Source organism: Oncorhynchus clarkii, chromosome 11 (genome assembly GCF_045791955.1).
Source record: "Oncorhynchus clarkii lewisi isolate Uvic-CL-2024 chromosome 11, UVic_Ocla_1.0, whole genome shotgun sequence".
Lineage (NCBI taxonomy): Eukaryota > Metazoa > Chordata > Actinopteri > Salmoniformes > Salmonidae > Oncorhynchus > Oncorhynchus clarkii.
Window position 1 is genome coordinate 32,089,395 of NC_092157.1, and position 25,913 is coordinate 32,115,307.

Genomic DNA, 25,913 nt, shown 5'->3' on the forward strand with positions numbered 1-25,913 from the left:
AGATTTTTAGATGTGTTGCTAAAACACTCAGTTTCACTTTAAGCAGAGTGAGAAAGAGGTGTCTCTTTAAGCCTTAAATTATTAATCAGGGCTGTTCGGTGCCACAGAGCATCATGCTTTGTTGCACAATGCAACCTTATTCTAACTGACATGAATGGAAACACTGGCTGTCCCTTACCTCACAATCATTTTATCATTGTCAAAGTTACATGTTCTCAGTGACTTACTTAAAGTTTGCATTAATAGGCCTAAAGAAACAACTTATTGAAATATTCATTGAAATAATTGAGTAGAACACTTTCGATAAAATCGGAAGTAATCCGCCAATGGGTAGTTTATGCGTGCCACAATGTTTGTTTTTTCACGTCAACCAAAGATATAAGACAAGATAAGTTTTGTCTGTTTGTGAGTTGAAGGGGGTGTGTTGTCTACGATGAGTCACATCTCTTCATTCACTTCTGAAAGTTTACCCGAAAGATGAGTGAACATGGCGCCACACATACAGTGGGGCAAAAAAGTATTTAGTCAGCCGCCAATTGTGCAAGTTCTCCCACTTAAAAAGATGAGCGAGGCCTGTAATTTTCATCATAGGTACACTTCAACAATGACAGACAAAATGAGAAAAAAATAAGAAAAAATACTTATTTTCCACCATAATTTGCAAATAATTTCATTAAAAATCTTACAATGTGATTTTCTGGATTTTTTTTCTTGCATTTTGTCTGTCATAGTTGAAGTGTACCTATGATGAGAATTACAGGCCTCTCATCTTTTTAAGTGGGAGAACTTGCACAATTGGTGGCTGACTAAGTACTTTTTTGCCCCAAATGCATTATGCTCCGTATGCTACAGTAGAAACGACAACACGATATATATACAGAAAATAAGGCAGTTACTTTGATAGGAATGCACACAAGTTATTATTTGTGAGGAAAACAACAATGAAGGCAATGCGAGTGCCAGTCAGAACATGTGCCAGTTCGTGCAAGACTGCACAAATGTCTGCATACTTGATCTGCGGAAACACTGGGTAAGTGCTTGGGCTCTCCTTGAAGAGAGAAGTTGGTCTGCCTCAGTAAAGTCTCAAACATAAATTGTCCGCAACAGTGAAATGGGCTACTTCTATGTGAATTAATGAGGCGGCGGAAAACACCTAAATTCAAACTGTTGTTAGAAAATAATTTGAAATTGACAAGTTCAAACAGCCTATAGATAATTATCAGGCAGCGTGTGTTAACTGTCTTGTTCAGTAACAATCACATTTTGGAACAGTGAGTGCATTCTGACATCACGTGCATAAAACAACTCACGCTGGGGTGACCGTTAGAGATATTTGGAACATACGCTTGAAAAGGTTAACAATCCCAAAATTATTTTCATGTCTGTAGTCAAGTTTTCAAGATATTGGACTTTCATAAGCAAAGTGTCACTTACATTTTTAAAACATCATGATGATGATGCATCATCATGTGGCAAGTGACACTTTGCACCTTGAAAATCCTATATCTTGAAAACTTTGTTGGTATGCAAAGCATATTGGGACTGTATCAACAGTGGAATAATAAAATCAAATCCCAAAAGATAGTCTTCAGAGTGGAGTTTTCCTTTAAGCTCTGATAGTTGGGTGGAATGTCCCTTCTTAATGCTTACACCGATCTATATGTTGTAGGCAAGAGATGTACGTTTCTGGACATGGCATCTAAGCTAGCGGTGTTATTATGGGCCATGCTTTTCAGCAAAGCAAATAGGGTGAATATCAAATGTACTTTGATCTGACCCGAGATCTATAGGGCCACCGTAACCTTGATATCTTATTTATTTATCCCCAATTTTCGAGCTTGTCTCATTGCTACAACTTGGGAGGCCCATACCTTGATTTCAACAGTTCTCCTTGCAAAACGCTTAACAGTCAGCGAACATGCGATAAAACATCATCCCAAGGATTGAGATTCAGGGTCCCCAAATTCAGTTGCTCCCCCACATCTTCCAGTAACTCTGCCTGGTAAGTCAACAATAAAATAAGTCACGTTAAGTGCTCTGATTCACTGAGCAAGTTTTTGTATGTCTTATGGAAGTGCAAAAATGCGCAACGTCTTTCCAGGGAGGGAAGTGCCAGAAGCACAACATGGGGTGAAGGTGGTCAGCCAGTGACAGCTCCACCATGGGAGGCAAAGTGCTACAGAGAGTGGTGCAGAAGGCCCAGTGCGTCACTGGGGCCGAGCTCCCTGCCAGCCACAGTGTTTTCCACAAGCACATGGAGTAGCCAGCTAAATTGAAAAAGAAGCCAGCCAGGCTCCCCAGGGCTGAGGGAGTTCCGTGGGGGCTTGCCCCCACCCTGGTTAAGAATGGGTTGCCAAACTAGCACTATTTTGGTGGCCTCTGGTACATTCTAATGCTAGATTGCATTTACAGCCAGCAACTATCAGGAAATAACACAGATCAAATGTGTACACACTTTTACTGTGTTAGTATCATCAAATGTTGTACAATAATAATAATAATAATAATAATAAAACAAAAAGGAAACAATGTATTTTGACTGCACTGGGCCTTTAAAGAATCCTGTAAGAGCTTGCTGTAGAGGTCCACACGGATCCACCTTTCCCAGAATACCCAAGACACGATCCGGGACCAAAATTGGTCAAAGGTCAAAGGTCTAGGTCAGATCTGATATGAATGTCACGGGTCTCAGGTAATTGTCATTTTAACTGACTTTTCCATAAGGACCCATATAGAGCCGAACGAGACTGCTGCAGTAGAGACAGAAATGTAGGCCTATCATTGATGCGGCTGCTCTTCGCACTTCACGAGAGGGGCGCGTGTAAGCTTGTCGTTGGCCAATCATAAGTAATCAAAGTGACAATAGCCCACAGTAATCGAGCCTCTGTGTGGGGTAAAAGTTAGGATATATCTAATCAACGTTAGACGGAATTTAAAGTTAAAGGAGACGGATAGGCTACAACATCCAGGAGCCAACAGACAGGCTGCTACTTTATATTCTGAAAGGAGTTGTTTGTAACTCTGCAGGACAAGAATGCGCATGCAGCCTCAATTATCTTATCCTGGTTTACTGAGGAATGGATCTGGCCGTTCGACCATAAAGGCCTTATTGGTGGAGAGCTGCAGAGATGGGAGAACCTTCCAGAAGAACAACCATCTCCCCAGAGAAACTCTAGAGCTCTGTCACAGTGACCATCGGGTTCTTGGTTACGTCCCTGACCAAGGCCCTTCTCCCCCCGATTGCTCAGTTTGGCCGGGCAGCCAGCTCTAGTTAGTCCTTGGTCCTAAATGTCTTCCATTTAAGAATGATGGAGGCCACTGCATTCTTGGGGACCTTCAATGTACATGTACTGTCAACTGTGTGACCTTATATAGACAGACCTTTTCAAATCATGTCCAATTAGTTGCATTTACAACAGCTGGTCTCCAATCAAGTAGTAGAATATCTCACGGTTGGTCAATGGAAACAGGATGCACCGGAGCTCAACTTCTTGTCTCATAGCAAAGGGTCTGAATACAATGCTGTTTTCTCTTTGTCATTATGGGGTAGTGTGTTTAGATGGATTAAATAAAATAAAAATCATTTTTAGAAAAAGGCTGTAACGTAACAAAATGTTGAAAAAGTCAAGGGGTCTGAATACCTTCCAAAAGCACTTTATAAAAAAAGCTGTGTAAAATCATTTTGAAATCCAAGACATAACTATATTCTTTAGAATTGCATTGTATTAACTGCATTCATTTTTATTTAGAAAGTATGTAATTGAGAGAACATGAAAATAGGGCACTCACCCTTTAAGACATGTTCCAAAATATATAGACATGGCTGCAGTAGGCTAGCCAAGACAAATGCTTTCTTTTTGCAGACTATCAACAGCCAGCATATTGCTAGTATGTTCACTATTGAAGGTTTAATTCCTTTCCTTCTTAATGTGTTTGAGCCAATCAGTTGTGTTGTGACAAGGTAGGGGTGGTATACAGAAGATTTGGTAAAATACCAAGTCCATATTATGGCAAGAAGAGCTCAAATAAGCAAAGAGAAATGACAGCCCATCATTATTTTAAGACATGAAGGTCAGTCAACCTGGAAAACTTCAAGAATTTCATAAATTCCTTGAAGTGCAATTGCAAAAACCATGTGATTGATGATGAAACTGGCTCTCGAGGACTGTCACAGGAAAGGAAGACCCAGAGTTACCTCTGCTGCAAAGGCTAAGCTCATTAGAGTTGTGACCCAAATAAATGCTTCAGAGTTCAAGTAACAGACACGTCTCAACATCAACTGATCAGAGGACACTGGGTGAATCCGGCCTTCATCGTCAAATTGTTGCAAAGAAACCACTACTAAAGGACACCAATAAGAAGAAGAGACTTGCTTGGGCCAAGAAACACAAGCAATGGACATTAGACCGGTGGGAATCTGTCCTTTGGTCTGATGAGTCCAAATTTTAGATGTTTTATTTTTTTTTGCTTTACAATGGTATTGACATTACAGTTGATCTGGAAGTATTACGTTTTTGGGGCGCTAAAATAAGGGCAATTGTTCGGACCAAGGCGATGTACGAGTTTACGTTAGTCTTAAATGACTGTAATTATGTATTCTGTACTGCCTTATTCGCATATTATGTACATTTTACTTTTATTTGAATCATCTGTGTTTGACATCAACCCTAAAAATGTAATAACAATATAAACCATCCTATCTTGAGATATTGGACAAAACGTGTTGAATTTAAGATTCCAGACAGGTGATTTGGTGCCATTATTGACTAGGGATTAGCATTGACTAGTCCGCGACCCTTTCTGGTCACTTGTAAAAAAATATATAAAAAAAACCCTAGCACAAATTATTTCAAATGTAGCCTAATAAACTGTATGGTTTCCCGAGTCGTAGTGCGAGGACCACACACCATATAATCGCGACTCCAAGTTTACTTCGATATTATGGTTATGACAAAAAATATTTACACATAACGGCGTTTCCACCGCCATTTTCGAATACTGAATTTTACCGACACAAAAACGTCACAATGTCGAACCAACAAATCATCTGTCGGCATTTATAACATTTTACCGAAACTTCCGGTTTCCATCACTTTTTTTAATACAGTATGACCAAGGACGTATATGACGACGTATATGACGACAAATATGTGATGACTTTACTTGCATAAACACCGTTTATGTAAACGTGGTTTCTGTTTACGTCTATTCTATGAGACCAGTCTGAACTCTTGAAGTACTATAGGCAGGTTATGGCCAAAGGTGCTAAACAGCCCAACCCCGACTAAACGATTTGAAATTGAATCACATGAACATAAGCCAGTTTTCTGTTGAAGTCTAATTTAATTTTTACACAACCCAATCTATCAGAATGTTGACCGGCAATGAGACTACTTAAACAATATATATCGCTAGCTAGAACACAGACAATAGGAAACAGCAAAGCTTTTACCTGTAATTATAAGAGGGAAATTTACTGCTTTCTTTCATAAGCTTGCGATACAGAGAAAGCACCTGGGCTGTAGACGCTGCCATCTTGCAAAAAACGCTCCGACCTTCGGTCGTACTCAGGACCTCGATTAAATGTGGGTAGTGAGCGCCAGTATAAAATCACTATTTTCAGTTTGGCTTTAGAAAGCCTCTAAGATTGATGACCATAAAAGAGTATCATAAAGATACGAAAATGACTATATTTCACGAGTAATCTACACTTTTTTTTCAAAACAACTGTAAATATGTCTTATTCTTTGCAGGCATATCTTCGGTCTTCTCAAAACAATCCACCGTTCCACAGTGGTAAAAGGTGAGCTAACGTTCAGCTGTGCTTTTTGTAATGTTCTTGTTTTTTTCCCCACACAAATGTCTTCTTTGTAAATGACCAACACTGCCGTGTCTGAGTTTTGGTACATTGGCATTGTCAAATGATTCAACCTTCCAGGGCACCCCATTCACAATCATAAACCAGATAGCTATGCTTCTATGGTTAGCATTGCGGTTAGCTTTACGAAAACCGTTGTAACGAAGAGACTAACTAGTTTGCTAGAGTTAGTTCCAGTCTTGCATTTTCTGTTCATGTCAGGAACAGGTAAAGTGGACAACTGTAAACCTTTTTAGACATTCATATCTTCCTACTGTAGCTAGCGATCACCTGTAACGCTGGTATTGTAGAGTAGGAATTGGTTTTCTTGAAATAGATAACCACACACTTGCTTAGCCCTATATAGTACGACAAATTCATGATAGTAATCATTTACATTTGGATATTGTCTTTTAAAGGGGCAATCAGCAGTTAACTACATCCATTTTTTGACTTATAAATGAATGATATGTACCCATTGATTCTTGAAGAATATAACCTTCAATGCCTTGTGAGCTTAGTTCAACTGTTTTATCCCATCAGAAACACAGATATGATCTTGTTTTACTCCAATGTTTGTAAACATAGTACATGTAAACAAATGCTGTATAGGCTCAAAACATGGTTAAATCTTTAATATCATGGCTGGTCAGTCCATAGCTCTATCTTTTAGTTTGTGAGTGGTTACATTTCTCCAGCCCCAACCCACCGATTTTCTTTTTACAGAAACAGTGGCAGGGGTAGAGTTGATCGTTTCATCTGCAGATTGCTGCTTTAATGTAAATGTTTATTATGAATTTGGTGTACTATATAGGGCTTACACTTCCTCTCTGCCACACATGACCTTCCCATGAACGGGTTATTCAACAAGACAATGTTGTATTGGCACCAGTCATAACGCATGACCCATGCCTATACATTTCATGCATTCGTCAGAAATATAAATAACCCCCAAGCAATCTGCTGTTGATATCTCATGTTCGTTTACTGTCACAGTCTAAGATTAAGTCATTTAAACTAGGCCTATTTAATGAATAGGCTATCCCTTGAATTATAAGAATATGACAATTTGATTAGCTATCTAAGCGGTACACATACAGTTGAAGTCGGAAGATTACATACACCATAGCCAAATACATTTAAACTCAGTTTCACAATTCCTGACATTTGATCCTAGTAATAATTCACTGTCTTAGGTCAGTTAGGATCACCACTTTATTTTAAGAATGTGAAATGTCAGAATAATAGCAGAGATAATGATTTATTTCAACTTTTATTTATTTCATCACATTCACAGTGGGTCAGAAGTTTACATACACTCAATTAGTATTTGGTTGCATTGCCTTTAAATTGTTTAAATTTGGTCAAACATTTCAGGTAGCCTTCCACAGGCTTCCCACAATAAGTTGGGTGAATTTTGGACAATACCTCCTCACAGAGCTGGTGTAACTGAGTCAGGTTTGCAGGCCTCCTTGCTCGCACACGCTTTTTCCGTTCTGCCCACAAATTTGTATAGGTTTGAGGTCAGGGCTTTCTGATGGCCAATCCAACACCTTGACTCTGTTGTCCTTAAGCAATTTTGCCACAACTTTGGAAGTATGCTTGGGGTCATTGTCCATTTGGACGACCCATTTGTGACCAAGCTTTGACTTTCTGACTGATTTTGCTTCAATATATCTACATCATTTTCCTTCCTCATGATGCTGCCACCCCCGCGCTTCACGGTTGGGATGGTGTTCTTCGGTTTGCAAGCCTCCCTCTTTTTCCTCCAAACATAGCGTTGGTCATTAGGGCCAAACAGTTCTATTTTTGTTTCATCAAACCAGAGGACATGTCTCCAAAAAGTATGATCTTTCTCCCCATGTGCAGTTGCAAATCGTGGTCTGGCTTTTTTATGGCGGTTTTGGAGCCGTGGCTTCTTCCTTGCTGAGCGGCCTTTCATGTTATGTTGATATAGGACGCCTTTTAGTGTGGATATAGATACTTTTGTATCTGTTTCCTCCAGCATCTTCACAAGGTCCTTTGCTGTTGTTCTGGGATTGATTTGCGCTTTTCGCACCAAAGTACGTTCATCTCTAGGAGACAGAACACGTCTCGTTCCTGAGCGGTATGACGGCTGTGTGGTCCCATGGTGTTTATACTAGAGGTCGACCGATTAATCGGAATGGCCAATTAATTAGGGCCGATTTCAAGTTTTCATAACAATCGGAAATCGTTATTTTTGGGCGCAGATTTGCCGATTTAAAAAAAAATATATATATATATATTTTTTTTACACCTTTATTTAATCTTTATTTAACTAGGCAAGTCAGTTAAGAACACATTCCTATTTTCAATGACGGCCTAGGAACGGTGGGTTAACTGCCTCGTTCAGGGGCAGAAAGACAGATTTTCACCTTGTCAGCTCGGGGGATCCAATCTTGCAACCTTACAGTTAACTAGTCCAACGCAATAACGACCTGCCTCTCTCTTGTTGCACTCCACAAGGAGACTGCCTGTTACGCAAATGCAGTAAGCCAAGGTAAGTTGCAAGCTAGCATTAAACTTATCTTATAAAAACAATCAATCATAATCACTAGTTAACTACACATGGTTGATGATATTACTAGATATGGGCCCGGGCCCATGAGGTGGCGCACAATTGACCCAGAATCGTTCAGGGAGGGTTTGGCCAGCTTGGATGTACTTGTCCCATCGCGCTCTAGTGACTCCTTGTGGCTGTACGGTGTTCCCTCCCACATGTTGGTGCGGCTGGCTTCCTGGTTAAGTGAGCTATGTGTCAAGAAGCTTGGTGGGGTTGTATTTTGGGGAACGCATGGTTCTCGACCTTCGCCTCTCCCGAGTCCGTACAGGAGTTGCAACGATGGGACAAGACTAACTACCAATTGGGTATCACGACAAGGGGTTGTTTTGAATGTTACGTTTCCATATAGAATATCTATTTTCATTTGGATACCTTATTTTTTGCCACTCCACATATGTAAAGGGAAATTGATATCTCATTCATGCAACATCACCCTTCTGCTAAAGGACTTTGTTATCCATTGAGGTTCAACGAAAAAGCTGACAAAAGGTAGCCTAATTTCTCAAATGAATCCAAAGCTTCTGTGCTTCTTACATGCACTAAATATACAAAAGTATGTGGACACCCCTTTAAAATAGTGGTTTCAGCTATTTTTTACATCAGATGACCTGGCCTCCACAAACCCCCGACCTCAACCCAATTGAGATGGTCTGGGATGAGTCAGACCGCAGAGTGACAAGTGTTCAGCATAAGTGGGAACTCCTTCAAGACTGTTGAAATAGCATTCCAAGTGAAGCTGGTTGAGATAATGCCAACAGTGTGCAAAGCTGTCATCAATGCAAAGAGTGGCTCATTGAAAAATTCAAAATATAAAATATATTTAGATTTAACACTTATTTTTGGGATAATCCATGATTCCTTACGTGTTTCTGGTAGGGGCCTGCAGGTAGCCTAGTGGTTAGAGCGTTGGGCCGGTAACCAAAAAGTTGCTGGATCAAATCCCTGAACTGACAAGGTAAAAATCTGTTCTTCTGCCCCTGAACAAGGTAGTTAACCCACTGTTCCCTGGTAGGCCATCATTGTAAATTATAATTTGTTCTTAACTGACTTGACTAGTTAAATAAAGGTTATATGAAAAAAGCCAGCAGGCCTGTTAATGGGAGTACTCGGTGCAGCTGAGTGCCTGCAGTGACTACACACCTAAAACTCCCACTCTCTCCTTCTTCAGTACCAGGTAGCACCTTTGCTTGCTTGCTGACTGACTAGCTGAGCTCCAGTTAGTGTGGAGCGGGAGCGATGATCACTCAAGCCACCCTTTATCGAGTTTGTCCGCATGGGAGAGCCATAACGGCTGGTCTGCAGCCACTACAGAAGACGAATCATTCAGGAGTGGAGTCTCCTCCTATTGATTTCCTATGGGGCCCTTCTTACCCTCTGACATGGTGGGTCTCGCGGTTAGTGAGGGATTCGGACCAAGAGATGTGGCGCCGTCTGAGTTTGCGTGGGTGGGTGGTTTGGGTATGTGAGTGGAAATGACTGCTTCTTTTCTAAAAAGCAATGAGAAATGGTCATCCCACTCCCTCGTAAAATGAATAAGGAGTGAAAAGAGAAATTGGTAGGAAATGTTGTTTTCCTAATTTCAAAATAGAAGATATATTTGTTGCCTTTTAATGGTTATATTAACCTGCTGAACTCACTGTCAAATCAGTCAACTGAACTCAAACTGATGCTAGGCCTGACTCCTCTCCCCTGCATAGTATATTATGGACTTGTTGCTTGGCTTTGGGGTGAATCCATGGTCTCCTCCCCCCAGCACCGAGGTGGTCGCTCGCTGCTCCGCCTGACAAAACAAGGCCTTTGATCCATCGGTTTATTTATTTTTTGTCTCATGTGCAGGCAGCCGGAAGGATTCAGGCCAGTGGGTGACCAGAACTGAAACACAACTATACCCTCTTCCTTGCTCCTCTCATCCCACAGATCGTGAGCCCAAAGTCTTCCGTACCATTCACCCTGGAGAGGTAGGTACCTGACATGGTGTTTTGCCTGTGTTGAACATTGTATTGATGTCGTTGTTTTGTTGTTTTCCTTTTTTACTTGGTGCACTTTACTTGTACTTTACTTGTGACTTGATGCACAATGATCATTTTATTACTTAAAGGGGCAATCTGCAGTTCAAACAAAGCGGTCGCCGGCCACCCTGCCTCTGTTTTGGTAAAGAGCTCAGGGATGGGGCTGGAGAAATGTAACCACTCTCAAATTCATAGACAGAGTTATGGATGGACTGACCAATTGACGTGATCTACATTTTAGTTTAAACCATGTTTTTAGGCTATACTGTGTTTGTTTACAATGACATTGTTACGCTGTGGAGTAAAATATGCTCATTTGGGATTCTGATGGGTTAAGACAGTTGAATTAAGCTCAAAGTGTTTGTTGTATATGTTATGTTCTCCTAGAATCAATCGGTATACAGTGCATTCAGAAAGTATTCAGACCCTGTGACTTTTTCCACTTTTTGTTATGTTAGTCTTATTCTAAAATTGATAAAAAATATATTTTTCCCTCATCAATCTACATACAATACCCCAAAATGACATAGCAAAAATATTTTAAAAAAGTATCACATTTACATAAGTATCCAGACCCTTTACTTAGTACTTTGTTGAAGCATATTTGACAGCGATTACAGCCTCTAATCTTTTGGGTTATGACGCTACCAGCTTGGCACACCTTTATTTGGAGAGTTTCTTCTATTCTTCTCTGCAGATTATCTCAAGTTCTGTCAGGTTGGATGGGGAGCATCGCTGCACAGCTATTATCAGGTCTCTCCAGAGATGTTAGATCGGGTTCAAGTCCGGGCTCTGGCTGGGCCACTCAAGGACATTTAGAGATCTGTCCCAAAGCCACCCCTGCATTGTCTTGGCTGTGTGCTTAGGGTCGTTGTGCTTTTGGAAGGTGAACCTTCGCCCCAGTCTCAGGTCCTGAGCGCCCTGGAGCAGGTTTTTATCAAGGATCTCTGTGTACTTAGCTCTGTTCATCTTTCCCTCCTGACTAGTCTCCCAGTCCCTGCCGCTGAAAAACATCCCCCACAGCATGATGCTGTCACCAGCATGCGTCACCATAGGGATGGTGCCAGGTTTCCTCCAGACGTGGCGCTTAGCATTCAGGCCAGAGTTCAATCTTGGTTTCATCAGACCAGAGAATCTTGTTTCCCATGGTCTGAGAGTCTTTAGGTTCCTTTTGGAAACTCCAAACGGGTTGTCATGTGCCTTTTACTGAGGAGTGGCTTCCGTCTGTTCACTCTACCAATAAAGGCCTTATTGATGGAGTGCTGCAGAGATGGTTGTCCTTCTGGAAGGTTCGTCCATCTCCACAGAGGAACTCTGGAGCTCTGTCACTATGACTGTCGGGTTCTTGGTCACTTCCCTGACCAAGGCCCTCTCCCCCTATTGCTCAGTTTGGCCAAGTGGCCAGCTCTTGGAAGAGTCTTGGTGGTTCCAAACTTCTTCTATTTAAGAATGATGGAGGCCACTGTGTTCTTGGGGACTTTCAATGCTGCAGAAATGTTTTGGTACCTTTTCCAAGATCTGTGCCTCGACACAATCTTGTCTCGGAGCTCTACGGACCATTCCTTCAACCTCATGGCTTGGTTTTTGCTCTGACATGCAATGTCAACTGTGGGACCTTTATAAAGACCGGTGTGTGTGCCTTTCCAAATCCTGTCCAATCAATTGAATATACTCCAGGTGGACTCTAATCAAGTTGTAGCAACATCTCAAGGATGATTAGTGGAAACAGGATGCTCCTAAACTCAATTTCGAGTCTCATAGCAAAGGGTCTGAATACTATGTAAATTAGGCATTTCTGTTTTTTATTTGAAATATTTAAAAAAATATATATTAAAAAAATAGTGTTATGGGGTATTCTGTGTAGATTAATGAGGAAAAAATAGTTTTTTTGTTGTATTTGAAGTGATTTGCTGTGCTTTGATAATAACAACTGCTTTTTACGCTGTCAAAATGTCCCCCTACTACCTCATCTTTTTAAACGCCTCAAACTGTATTTTGACAGCCATGCCATTGCTTTGCCAAAACGGCTGCATTAAAGGGATAGATCCCTTTTTTTTAATGCTTTTGAGTGCACTGTTACGTGATTCTTATACTTTCTACTTGCATTACTATATGCTTCAAAAATGCTAGCCAGAAGATGCTGGGCATGACTAAATAACTAGCCAACAATCTTTAAAATCCTGTTTTAGATTAAATGAAGGCTTATCTAAGGTGTTTAAGTGGAAAATGTGCATGAACAAAAAGAGTGAACTCTCCCTTTTTTAAAGCAGTTCACCTGCTTACAGCAGGAGTGCCTAGAGCAGGACACTCCAACCCCAGTTGTAATGAACCTGATTTCAGTTTATCAACCAGCTAATTATTAGAATCAGGTGCACTAGATTAGGGTTGGAGAGAACCTACAGGGTTGGAGAGCCCTGGCCTAGAGTCTATTTTGAGGTCCAAGAGAGATCCGGTTATTAGTTCACCCAAGTCTCTTACCACAAATTGAACAAGTCCATCTCCACTCCATTGCCCCTTGGCGGTGCATCAGTCAGATGAGCTTGATGTCAGCCCCGATTGGAGGAGAAGAAGAGATTGCCAGTGAAATGTTTATTACGCCACATGCACTTGTTTGGCAGGCCATTAGGCAGCGTCTTGCCCTCCAATAAATCTTCACTCACATGATGATCACTGGAGAGCATGTCTTTCCCTGGGAATCGAGGACCTCACTTTAAGAAATCATAGCCACTAGTCAGATTGTCCCAGTCCAATGATGAGAGGGGGGAAAGCAAGGAAATGAAAAATAACAGAGAGAGTGCAAAACAAACCAGATGGGCTTCCTTATGAAGAAATACAATCCATCCAAATAAGGATTGATACATCCTGCCCGCAGTGCCTTCAGGTAAGGGAGGTCATTGTGAAAGGAAGCAAACAAACTCAAACAACAGCTAAAACGGGACTAACCACTTCATTCCCAGGGAAAATGGAAAACAAAACAAATCAGCCCCTGGCAAAAACCATTATTAGGCTGCTTACTAAAAACAACACTTCAGCAACCATGCACCAACACATGCCCTCTCCTGTCAGCAGTCGATAGTGAGGCATTAGCATTTTGGAGATATATCCTAGAAATTAGGTATGACCTAAGGGTATTGGTTTTTAGAAGGCAGCCAATAGCCATGCATTATGACCATGGCTACCACCTCAATCCATATCCAAAGGGACCTCGATGTAGCAGAAGCCTCAGAGGCCATGCAACATCTCTTTCATCATGGGGACCATAGACCTGGGCTACTAACGTAATTATACTTTGTACATTACAGTTTTACAGGGCTGTAGGCAGTTTTGAGTGCTATTCCCATGAGTGTAACTGTGTTGCAGAGAACCTTAATCACTTTTTGGGGAGGGGAGTGTTTGGAAAGACGTAAGTAAACACATTAGCTGGCAATCCCCGGGTAATGACCTTGTGTGCAGGGTTGTAGAATTTGCTTGGCTGTCACCGAGATGAATTAGCCATTGTGATAATTGTTGGAAATTGCCAGAGATGCACTGCGGCAAGGAGGGGGGGGTCTCAAATTGCCCAGTCCAACTCCAAGAAAGGACAGTTGTCTACCTTTTAAGAACATGAATATGGAGCCAACTAAATAAAACAAGCAGCATTGCAGATAATGCGATGAACGAGATGCGAGACTTCGCTATCACTGTCACACGCAGTATCTGCACATGTGCACAGGTTCGCTTCACGCCGTTACAGCGTGTTAGGTATGGGACCATAACAGCAGAGACGTCTACCCTTTGCTCTTCAATGGTCTTAGATTGTTGCGGAAATTGACCCACTATGCTGTTTACTCTGTGCATCTACGTCATATCCCTGAGTCATTTTAAGCTCATTTGTTGACGCTCACCATGATCGAGAGTAATGCAAATTCCCATTCTCTGCAAAGACATGTAAGAGAATAGGACCTTGATTTTGCCAAGGTCGTCAGGGAGTTGTGGTAAAAGGAATTTAAGCAAATAAAACCTAAGTCAGTAAAGTAGGCCTAAACTAATCTAAATGTACTCCGTTGTCTCTTCTCATACTATCGCAGTAGGCTTCAAGGTCTTGATCGCTGATCGGCCAAGCTCTCTAGAGGTTGTGGTTCTACGGCCTTTCGCTTTTAATTTGAACCTAAACCACAAACTGTTACTTAACCGAAAACTATGCACAGTTTCCAATGTTTTGCTCTCAGAGGGATCAATTAATTTTTAAAGTATTATTTTGCTGGCTTGTGGTAGACAACATCTGCTGTACATTAGATTTTAATTAGCAAACCACTACTGGGTTGTTCCCTGTTTTGTACTAGTTTGTTACAGTTCTGTTGCCGTGCGACATTACTGTTTTGGCCACAACAACACTTTTCTTCCCCACCTAATATTACCTGGGATGTGGAACAAATTCCTCAGAAGCATGCTTTCGTAATCATTTACGGTCGCTATATTATCTTAAGAGCAAGTCTCTCCTCTCGCAGGTCTATGGCGGCGTCTCTGGTCGGTGTACCCCATTTTTCTCAGTAAAGCTCTTCCTGAGCACCAAACCTTTGCCCGCAAACAGAGCCACACACACACTTGCACAGTCCAGAGAGCATGGTCTAATCTGAAAAAGGTAGTAATACAATTAAGAGTTTATGGTATCCTGGCTTAAATACATGATTCAACAATCTAATACAGCCCTTAAAGGGATCATGTTATGTTGTCTGTCACGGTTTCTGCTCAAGCTCTCATGAAACCATCAACTCTTAATTGTCTTACTACCTTTTATTTTTAGATTAGACCATGTTAACCATTAAGTGAGCAAATGGCTTTTGTGATTTGCCAAGTCATCCATTCTAGCTCATTGCACACTCTGACCTGTTGTAATTTGGTAACTGGTAAATGACAGTGGAGCTCCTATAAATATTAGGATAGCTTAATTCTGGTCTTAGCTGATTCACGTTGATATTAAACCTGACTGATATGGATTGAGACTTAATTTGACTGACCTGAACGTCTTTGAGAGTGATGAACAACTGGCTTCCAAACAGGTCATAGAGTACCACAGCGTGAATCATAATACCCATAACCTCGTGGTCAAACAGGGAAATGGTTCCAATCGTTGTTCCACCATTCATTTTTTCCATAGGGAATTTTCGAAACGCTTAAAAAATGGGTTGCGTTTCGTGTACGCTTACCCTGGCGCGACATTTTGACAACCGTGTAAATCTCTCTAAGACAAGGTGACTTTTATCAATATATTCGGCTGTATTTACCCCCCAAAAATGAAATGCTAATGTGGCAATCATAAAGAACTACAAATGCCATGATTATCTGGACAAGACTGCGAGGCAAAGGTAAGAATCTCTGGATTAACTATCTAATGTTAGCTACATGTAGTATTTAATAAATTACCCACATTTCTTTAAATAGATAATTCTATGAACTGTCTTGTGCAAAATAAACGAATTGACACAATACCTGTTCGCAAAGGTGTCAGCGAGAGATGATATGCAGGAGCTTGCAGGGATTTTGTAGTTTTGCATGATGTCTACTTTGATGCTAATTAGCATTTTCGAATCTGAACGTAAATGGAGCTGCATATATTGATAAAAGTCACCTTGTCCGGGAGAGATTTACATGATTATCAAAATGTCACGCCAGGATAAGCCTACACGAAACACAGCCATTATTTGAAGTGTTTCTAAAATCCCCTATGGACAAATGAATGGTGGAAAAACGATTGGAACCATTTTCCTGTTGGACCGCTAGGTTTTATGGGTATTATGACACCTCCACTGTGGGGCTCTATAGGCCTTGAAAGTCGCGGGCATGGGTAGGCCTCGGGCATAAAATCCATGCCCATGCAAGGCTCTAGTCCTGGGAGACAAACTCTGTTTTCCACCATTTCATTTCAGGGAGAAGTTTTAGCGCTCACATACAAGATCAGAGTCTTACTAAGGGATGAACTGTAGCACTTTAAGTTTAAGGGCACGGTTGTTTTTCAAAGACAGGTTTTCTTTTCCGATAGATATCCTCGTGTCATGAAAAGTGCATTTGGAGTTAAAAGGAATCATCGGATAACTGCAGCTTTGCTCCAACTTTGATTAAAAAGAGGCGATGTAATACAGATCCCCGTGCTGTGTGGGCTCCCGTTGTAGTGTTCAGTGGGTCTTTCACACAAAAGGTTCTCAAGGTTGCTGTAATAAGAATTTGAAATGTTGGCTAAGCGGTCGCTGGTTAGAGCCTGCAGAGAATTGTTAACAATTTTTCTGCATTAGAAAGCAGGCTGTCAGTATGTTCCAGTGGTGTAAAGAACGTACATTTTAAGGACAAGAAAATGGTGCTGTCTGTTTTGCTTAGAATAAGGAATTTGAAATTATGTTTACTTGTACTTTTACTTCTGATACATAATTTTATTTTAGCAATTACATTTACTTTGATACTTAAGTATATTTAAACCAAATACTTTTAGACTTTTACTCAAGTAGTATTTTACTGGGTGACTTTCACTTTTACTTGAGTCATTTTCTATTAAGGTATCTTCACTTTTACTCAAGTATGACAATTGGGTACTTTTCCCACCACTAGTATGTTCCATACACAGTTGCGGACAAATATATTGGGGCCCTTGCACTTTCCTTAAATAATTCCCTATTTCTTCTGAAATAAGTTGAAATAGAAAAGTTTTTTTATTCTCCACCTTTGTTATAGGATTTTTCAACATTGCAGAATCAATTACATTTTTGGAAACTTAAGTTTACAATTTTTTATTTAGGAAAAAAAAACATGGCATGGACAAATTTATTGGCACCCCAGAGCTAGTACTTGGGACGGAGACCAAAAGTGTATTTCTTTCAATTTCATCTTATTTTAGAAGAATTATAATTCCCTATAAGAAAAGTGCAATATATTTGGCTGCAACTGTCTTTTGCAATGGGACCAAATGAGTAAACAAAAAGCCCAAGCATGACCATTGACAGATGGGTTCTCATGAAAAGCCTCACTCTAGAACGTGTGCAGGGTTGTACACACACGCACCATCTTACTGCATGACAGTAGCTGAAGACAATGCACTGTGATGAATGGGCAGTTCAATATGTCCTGTCTCCCTGTGGGGCGTGCCTGAACTTGCCCAAGCCCTAAACTTTGTAATACCAACCTTCCTTGCAATTGGCGGTCTGTTCCACTCTTTTTGATCCCCCGCAGCATTCATTTCTGAACAGAAAGCAGTATGTTTTCTCACCGGTGATCAATTCAAATTTCTAGGGTTGGCGGTGTGTAACAACCTTTCAGTGACAGCATGCAGATGCGGGTGTCAGTGAATTAACGTGCGGGCGTGTAGGCTTGGGCATCGCAGACACGTCAATTCACTGACGCCTGCATCTGGATGCTGACACTGAAAGGTTATTGCACACCTCCAACCCCGGTCCCTGCTAGTATTAGTACACCCCACGCACTTCCACCAACACAGGTGGTCTTCAGCTCCCTCACTGTTTCTGCTATTTTAGTGTTCCCTCTGTCTATGCAACCCTTCAGTGTATTTCACAGATGGCACAACCGGTGTGTTTTCTCAGTCAGCTTCCCAGGCAAGGATTTGGAAATGTACCCCAAAAGATGCTGTACCCACATTTTAAATACTGAAATTAGTGCTCGATTGAATTGATTGCTCAGTATAGGGTGTCCACCAACTCTGTTCAGAGTGGGTGAAAATGCGCTTTGGGGATGAAAGATGAGTTCAGCGGGAAAGTGAGCCCGTCAGGTAGCATTTATAAGCGCACATTATCCAGCATAGCTGACGTGATGCTGTGCAGTGTTCCTTATTTCGTACCACTTCTTTTCTCTGGCCATTTATTGAGTCACTGTAATTTTGGCTTAGGATTTTGGCTTAGGATTTTTTTTTAATGATCTAGACATGAGGTTTGGACCATTTGGTTTTCTTAGAGGATTATCTACACAATTCACTTTACCCATTGGTTAACATATAGGTTTTTGATTGGACGCCCTCCCTACTCCGTATCCCTTAAGAGTAGAATTTCGCCTGAATTCACAACTTCCATTCAAAAACAAATGCCTAGGTGCCGTCTTATGCTTGTGTGTTTTTATATAGAAATCACACAAAAAAAACCTGCAGAGGACCCTCAATACCAACTATCTGACACTTTGATCTTGTACGTGACATAGTTGAATGAGCTGAGAATCTTGGAATAGTCCCTGAGCAGCAGACTACAAACCAACCCTGCCTGCAGAGTCTCAAATGACTTCTCAAAAGGAGAGCTGCCTGCCGCCTTGTGAATCAGCCCTTTTTAAATTCACTTGTTTTGTCCCAAGAGGAATCAAGTTGTGTTTGCCTCTGTCAACCCTGACATGCAGTCTTGGGGAAGAAGTCTAGTCTATTTCCTTCCACAATGACACGCCCCAGGGAAATGTAATCTCTATTCCCACTACAGTACACAATCACCTTAGAGCAACATGGCCTCACCTTGCTCACCACCATTCAATGTCCATCACTTATAAAGGCTCCACAGCACAGTGGCAAGATGAACCACACATATGCACTTTGCATATATGAACCACACACATGGAAAGTGTGTAGTAAGCATACTGGATAATTGTTTTGTGGCAGTTGTGTTAACGTTATGTTAGCGTTATTTCATCAGATCTGCCGGTTGATGGAGATAGAACACGTTTGGCCCCCCAAGGGCCAGTGGGATAGAGACTGGCTTTGATGGTGTGGGGTTGAATATATGTGGTGGGAGTGAAGAGTCCAGCCTCCACACATTTCTCAGCCACCCGTAAAAATGCACCTTGTTTGTGCTGTCGTCGCTCACAACTCCCACTCTGGCTTCAGACAATTGCTGTGTGCTGCGCTTCTCCAGGGGAAAGACGGGCCATTTTATTGCATTTTTATCCCTGGTATTGCAGGTTTCATCTAATATCATGAGTCAAAACATGCTTTGTTCTCTTTGCGTTAAGGTCGTAGAAACAGTGACATTGAACTCCCTTTATTTATCTCGGCAAGTCAGTTAAGGACAATTCTCTTATTTACGAAGATGGCCTACCATGGCCAAACCCTAACGCGGACGACGCAGTGCCAATTGTGCACAGGAAGCAGTGTTCTCGCCATGGCATGGGTGGAGCGCGCATCCATGCGTCTACCACGGTCCTCACTGTGTGTGCAGTGAGGAGGCATTAACCATGGGGCAGTTTGCTCTTGCTTTCCCAAAGCCGCTAAAGGCTAACCCGCTCGACCAACATGCCACCTGAGTTGGGAAGAAGCAGTGCCTCCCTGTTATTTCTGACTTTTACTTGAAATCAAAATAGTGTAGTAGTGGCAACAGTACTAGGTAAGAAAGGGATTTAGCTGAGGGTAAAGGAACACTCCACCCAAAAATGATCTTTTGGTATTTTTTTCTATTTCAGTATTTTGAAAGCTATATCTCTTCAACTTGATTGCTGACATATCAACAATGGACTAATGAAACCCATACCAAAAGACAGGTTTTTTGGTAAGGTAAGCTAAATACTAGTGTGAGACTGTCACTGTGTCTCACCATGCCACCATTGACTACATTGATATTTTTATCAGTTAGCATTGAGTTATGTGCTACTTCTTTCGTAATATGTATAATGTCTCTTTCAACGTCAGCGACTTCGAAGGGCAGCAGGGTTTTGACGCATGTCATTCTGTGCCATGGTCTCATTGACAAGTTATTACCTCATTGACCTTGGCTAGTGTTTTGTCTCTTATTCATTCCTGTCATGGCCCTCGGCGGATGGCATGATGCCATGGTTTGCCACCCCTACGGACTGCAGCTGCTGATTTATAGCCACTGTCCCCCGAGTACCAGTTTTATAGGGTGAAATCCAACCTCCAAATACTACGAGGTGCCAGCGAGTCTCTGAACCACATAATTGATTGGATCGCCTTTGCACTTGATTTTGTTTACGACGTTACATTTTGTGCAATGTAATTATGACCTCCGTTGTTTCCCATCTACACTGAACAAAAATATAAATGCGACATGCACCAATTTTAAAAGATTTTACTGTGTTACAGTTCATATAAGGAAATCAGTCAATTAAAATCAATTCATTAGGCCCTAATCTATGAATTTTACATGACTGGGAATACACATATGCATCTGTTGGTCACAGATACCTTTAAAAAAAAAAGTAGGGGTGTGGATCAGAAAACCAGTCAGTATCTGGAGTGACCATCATATTCCTCATGCAGCGCGAGACATCTCCTTCGCATAGAGTTTGTCAAACTCTGCGGTTGTGAGGCCGGTTGGACGTACTTCCAAATTCTCCAAAATTACGTCGGAGAGAAATGAACATTCAATTCTCTGGCAACAGCTCTGGTTGACATTCCTGCAATCAGCATGCCAATTGCACGCTCCCTCAAGACTTGAGACGTCTGTAGCATTGTTGTTGTGTGACAAGACTGCACATTTTAGAGTGGCTTTTTATTGTCCCCAGAACAAGGTGCACCCGTGTAATGATAATGCTGTTTAATCAGCTTCTTGATATGCCGCACCTGTCCGGTGGATGGATTATCTTTTGTACTGAACATTTTGGGGATTTTTTATTTCATCTCAACATGGGACCAACACTTTTTACATGCTGCGTTTCTTAATATTTTTGTTGAGTATAAATTCTTGATCTGATATCTGTACGTGGCAGGACCTAGTGTGCTGGATTGTAGTTCTAATTCTAGTGGTTCAGATGTTTATCCATCCCCTCAGCATTGTCCCAAATCATGAAATGAAATACTGATAAGATACTGTATGTTCAAAGAAGGAATAAGAGACCTGTCAGAGAGAGTCACCTTTAGTTACCAAATGTGTTAGTCTTTGAGCACCCTTAGTGGATTTGCCATCAACCGGATGCATCCGGTTTTCAGGGATACAACAAATTCAACCTAGCTTCTTTTTCCATTGAAAACCTGATGTGGGAACTCCGCTCAGGCGTTTTATTTTACGCCTTACGTCTTTTGGCACCCAGTGCTAATACAGGCCAGTTTCGTGGTTAATATTATGTTAGTACCAGCTTAAATTGGGCTTTAAGATAAAGTGTTACCATGTCCTATCTGTGTTTCCTGCACCCATGTTGGCTCTTTCTGTTTTTAGTTCCCTGCAGGCCTACTCTGCCACGTCTGTGCCAAGCCAAATGCGTGTGCATTAGCCAAGCAGCCATGGGAACAGACGTATGGTGCAGCGACCATGCCAGCCTTGTCAGGCTAAAATAGACTATCTGGAGAAGCGACGCTTCAAGCACTCCATACCAGTGTAAACAAATTACAGCACAGTTGGAAGACCTTCACCTTAATCAAAGAACACAACCAACTTGTAAACTACTGCCCTGATACCCTTCCAGCCCTAGATGTGATACCACGCTCCCACTAGGAGATTCTGAACACAAATATTCTGAACACATTTGCCAAATGTCTCCAAGATTTGAAGCGGCATCAAAGCCTTGTATTACAAGGAATGACTACCCAGCCGGCACCTCAGTGGTCAAAGTAATCAATTGTGTGCATGAAGCAGATTTGATTTCCTAGCAATGAAGTAACCATGTTGCTAAAAATTACTCCCAGCACTGTTAAGCATATGATTACTTTTCGATTTATTTAAGACATAATAATATTGTAAGATCCTTTAGACATACGGGCTGTGATGGACTAATATTGGAGTGGATCAGTCTGTACTGTGTAGTTTTCCAATCACATCCCTAACCAGAACATCTCATCCCGAACCAGTACATTAATAACTAATTGGGTGGGAATGTTAAGTGCTCTTTGCTCTTCTGTATTGATTAGGAAGATATATTTTATCAGTCTTCTTCTCCGGTTGTAATTATAGTGACATGCTTTGGCACTACTTTCATAGAGTTTGGTTCCTCACTGGCGGTTGTGTTTTCGCCAGCTAGTGCCGAGTGATGGAGTAGGTGCTTCAGCAGCCGCATAGCTGTCCGGGCCTGAGAGCTGGCGTGAAACATGACTCCGCTGGGTCCGCGGCAGGGTCCCGCTCATTGAGCAGACATCCACAGGAAAGGCCGAAGTAATTCTCGCCATCAATTACTCTTGCAGTCACAAGCCACATCCGCGTGCCCCCACATGCCTTACCGTGGCGCGCCGGGGTATAAACGAGAGCATGCAGCCAGCCGATAAATACCACATCTATCTCCCTCCTCTCTGGTGCTTTTTCTCTGTACCTTCCCTCTGTGAGTGATTAAAAAAAAAATATATATTTCTCTTTTATTTTCTCTCCCTCTTTATATCGTTCTGTCTCATCTTCATTATTCTCTCTTGTTCTTCCCTCTCTCTCTCTCTGACTTTCTCTCTTCTAGTCCCGTATCCTGCTTTCTCTGTATCAAAACGTTTCCATTTCACATGATGCGCTTTTCTCATACCCCCTCTCCTTTTTCGTTTTACTCTGTTCGCTCTGTCGTCCATCTTTAAGACCATCTCTCTCACTTACACAATTCTTTACCTGTCATGTTCTCATTTATCCTTTTTATTCTTTACATCTCCTTTTCAGTTTGCATTTTCCCTCCCTGCTTCCCTCTAATTCTCCCCTTCGTAGCAATTGATGCCTGATGAAAAGATGATTGATTACGTCAGTCTCTCTACCATCAAGGAGATGATGAGTGGTTGTAAAGAGTTGCCTACGGGAAGGTTCAGAGAACGTGACTTAGGTCATCCCGTCATCTGAACATCCTCTTTTTATTTATCCTCTTCATGGCTTCTGCCGCATCGTTGACATTGCTACTGGTATTTCTACTGCTTTTTTTAAAGTCACCATTGTCATTATGATTAGACTGAATCTGTGTCGGCAGAATCTCCCTAATCCCCCAACTCGCTGAAGGGAGGGATGAGAACACCCCCCACAGACGTTGTCTGGTTTCCTGTCTGTCTGGGGTTCACGCAACCATTGTCAGCTTTGTCATCGGATATTCATCATCATCATCATAGATTCCATCGTCGTCATCATAACCATCATCATCATAACCTTCATCGCTGTCGTCACCACCGTCACCATCAACACCACCTCCTTTGATCTCCATCCTATTTGTCAGGTGACTGGTAGTGGCTGCACACCTGAATGAGTCTGCCTGCAGTTATTTTTCTCAGCAGACATATGGAGAGAGATTGCGAGAGCCTCCCTCTGCGATGATGTTGGAAAGCGCAGCTCGATTCTCTAAACCAAGGCATCAATTAAGGGACTGCAGCAGTGTGTCCTTCTGCCAAGTGGAGTAAAAGGGCTTTGAGTTCCAGTGTTTCCCCACATACCATGGGCCATAATAATATCTCCACAGTGTCGATATCTGTGCCCCCACATAAATCAAATTAGCATAGTATATATATTTTTAAAATCTGTTCTTTTAAGCTAGAGATATGTTTTTGCATTGGATGCGTCTCAATTCACCACATCTGCCAATGTCACACTTCCGCCTCTACAGTGAAAGGTGACAGAGCTAAAGTGGTGTTTGTCCGACCATGAGACATCGGTCATCTCACAAAATCATCTGTAACGTCCAAACTTTTATGACCCCTCTATGGAAAGGTGTCTCTAACAAACACAATGATTTTCTCAGTTTTGCCCCCACAAGCATCTTGGGTCTCATCTGAAGCCCGTACAGCTGATCTGACTTCTGTCTTTAGCGTCGGAACAGTTTGGGCTACACGTTAATATGTACAGGTCTGTTTTGCTCTAGGATGCCCACAGGCCTCAATACTTGTCTGAAGGTCCCCTGGTACCAGTTCCACAAATGTATGGAAGTATAAATGGAGACTATTTAGTGACAAAAATAAGATATTATTATTTTATTTGCAGGTATTTAACATGTTTCCTGAACTTTCTTATAATTCTCAGATATACAATGTATTCAGACCCCTTCCCTTTTATCACATTTTGTTACATTACAGCCTCAAATTGGATTACATTTGTTTTCTTCTCATCAATCTACACTCAATACACCATAATGACAAAGTGAACACAGGTTTTTATAAATCTTTCCTAATTTATATATATATTTTTTTTCCTGTTTCCATTGATCATCCTTGATATTTCTACAACTTGATTGGAGTCCATCTGTGGTAAATTAAATTGATTGGACATGAGCATAAACCAAGCCATGAGCAAAAACTAAGCCATGAGGTTGAAGGAATTGTCCGTAGAGCTCAGAGACAGGATTGTTTCGAGGCACAGATCTGGGGAATGGTACCAAAACATTTCTGATGCATTAAAGGTCCCCAAGAACACAGAGGCCTCGATCATTCTGAAATGGAAGAAGTTTGGATCCACCAAGGCTCTTTTTAGAGCTGGCCGCCTCGCCAAACTGAGCAATCGGGAGAGAAGAGCCTTGGGCAGGGAGGTAACCAAGAACCCGATGGTCACTCTGACAGAGTTCCTCTGTTGACATGGGAGTATCTTCCAGAAGAACAACCATCTCTGCAGCACTCCACCAATCGGGCATTTATGATATTGGCAAGATGCCAGAAGGCACCTAAAGGACTCTCAGACTATGAGAAACAATATTGTCTGGTCTGATGAAACCAAAGTTGAACTCTTTGGCCTGAATGCCAAGCATCACGTCTGGAGGAAACCTGGCACCATCCCTACGGTGAAGCATGTTGGTGGCAGCATCATGCTGTAGGGTTGTTTTTCAGCGGCAGGTACTGGGAGACTAGTCAGGATCGAGGGAAATGTGAATGCAGCAAAGTACAGAGAGATCTTTGATGAAAACCTGCTCTAGAGCGCTCAGGACCTCAGAAGTTTCACCTCCCAACAGGAAAACGAACCGGAGCGCACAGCCAAGACAACACAGGAGTGGCTTCGGGACAAGTCTCTGAATGACCTTGAGTTGCCCATCCAGAGCCAGGATTTGAACCCGATTGAACATCTCTGGAGAGACCTGAAAATAGCTGTGCAGCGACGCTCCCCATCCAACCTGACAGAGCTTGAGAGGATATGCAGAGCAATTTCCCAAATACAGATGTGCCAAGCTTGTAGCATCATATCCAAGAAGACTCGAGGCTGTAATCGCTGCCAAATGTGCTTCAACAAAGTACTGAGTAACGGGTCTGAATACTTAAGTAAACGTGATATGTCCTTTTGTCTAATAACCTGCACTTATTTTGTCTTTATGGGGTATTGTGTGTTGATTGATGAGGGGGGGGGGGGGGGCTTTCATCCAGACGTAACAAAATGTGGAAAAAGTCAAGGGGTCTGAATACTTTCCGAATGCACTGTAGAACAAACTTCCTTTTAGATGTTTTTTGGGGACGATCTGTCATTATTCAATGTGTTTGTATTGGCTACTAGCAGTAAGGCCAAATACAATTTTAATCAAATAATGTTTGATGATCTTTGGTATAAACTTATTAAAACAATTTCAAATAATTTAATAGAACCCCCCCCCTTTTAAAGGAAGAGCAGTGGACAACGACTTTCCCACCTTCTAAGCCAAG

General features: G+C 41.7%; 2 protein-coding genes across 3 annotated transcripts in view; one reads left to right on the plus strand and one right to left on the minus strand.

The window, feature by feature from the left end:
- The window catches only part of LOC139420444 (LYR motif-containing protein 4B), a 59,927-nt gene extending 54,366 nt beyond the window's left edge, over positions 1 to 5,561 (minus strand). The window contains exon 1 of the mRNA XM_071170584.1: positions 5,453 to 5,561. Coding sequence (XP_071026685.1) covers positions 5,453 to 5,535 — 83 coding nt within the window. The 5' untranslated portion in view covers positions 5,536 to 5,561. The remainder of the gene's footprint in view (positions 1 to 5,452) is intronic.
- A 217-nt stretch (positions 5,562 to 5,778) lies between these two features.
- Positions 5,779 to 25,913, plus strand: part of LOC139420435 (phenylalanine--tRNA ligase, mitochondrial-like) — a 116,806-nt gene continuing 96,671 nt past the window's right edge. The window contains exons 1-2 of one of the 2 annotated variants that reach the window (XM_071170569.1): positions 5,779 to 5,803; positions 10,278 to 10,399. Coding sequence is in view for 1 of the 2 variants with exons in the window: in XM_071170568.1 (XP_071026669.1) it covers positions 5,980 to 6,085; positions 10,278 to 10,399 (228 nt within the window). In the remaining variant the exon portion in view is untranslated. Of the gene's footprint in view, positions 6,086 to 10,277; positions 10,400 to 25,913 lie in introns of both variants that reach the window. The other variant, XM_071170568.1, reaches the window with a different exon arrangement.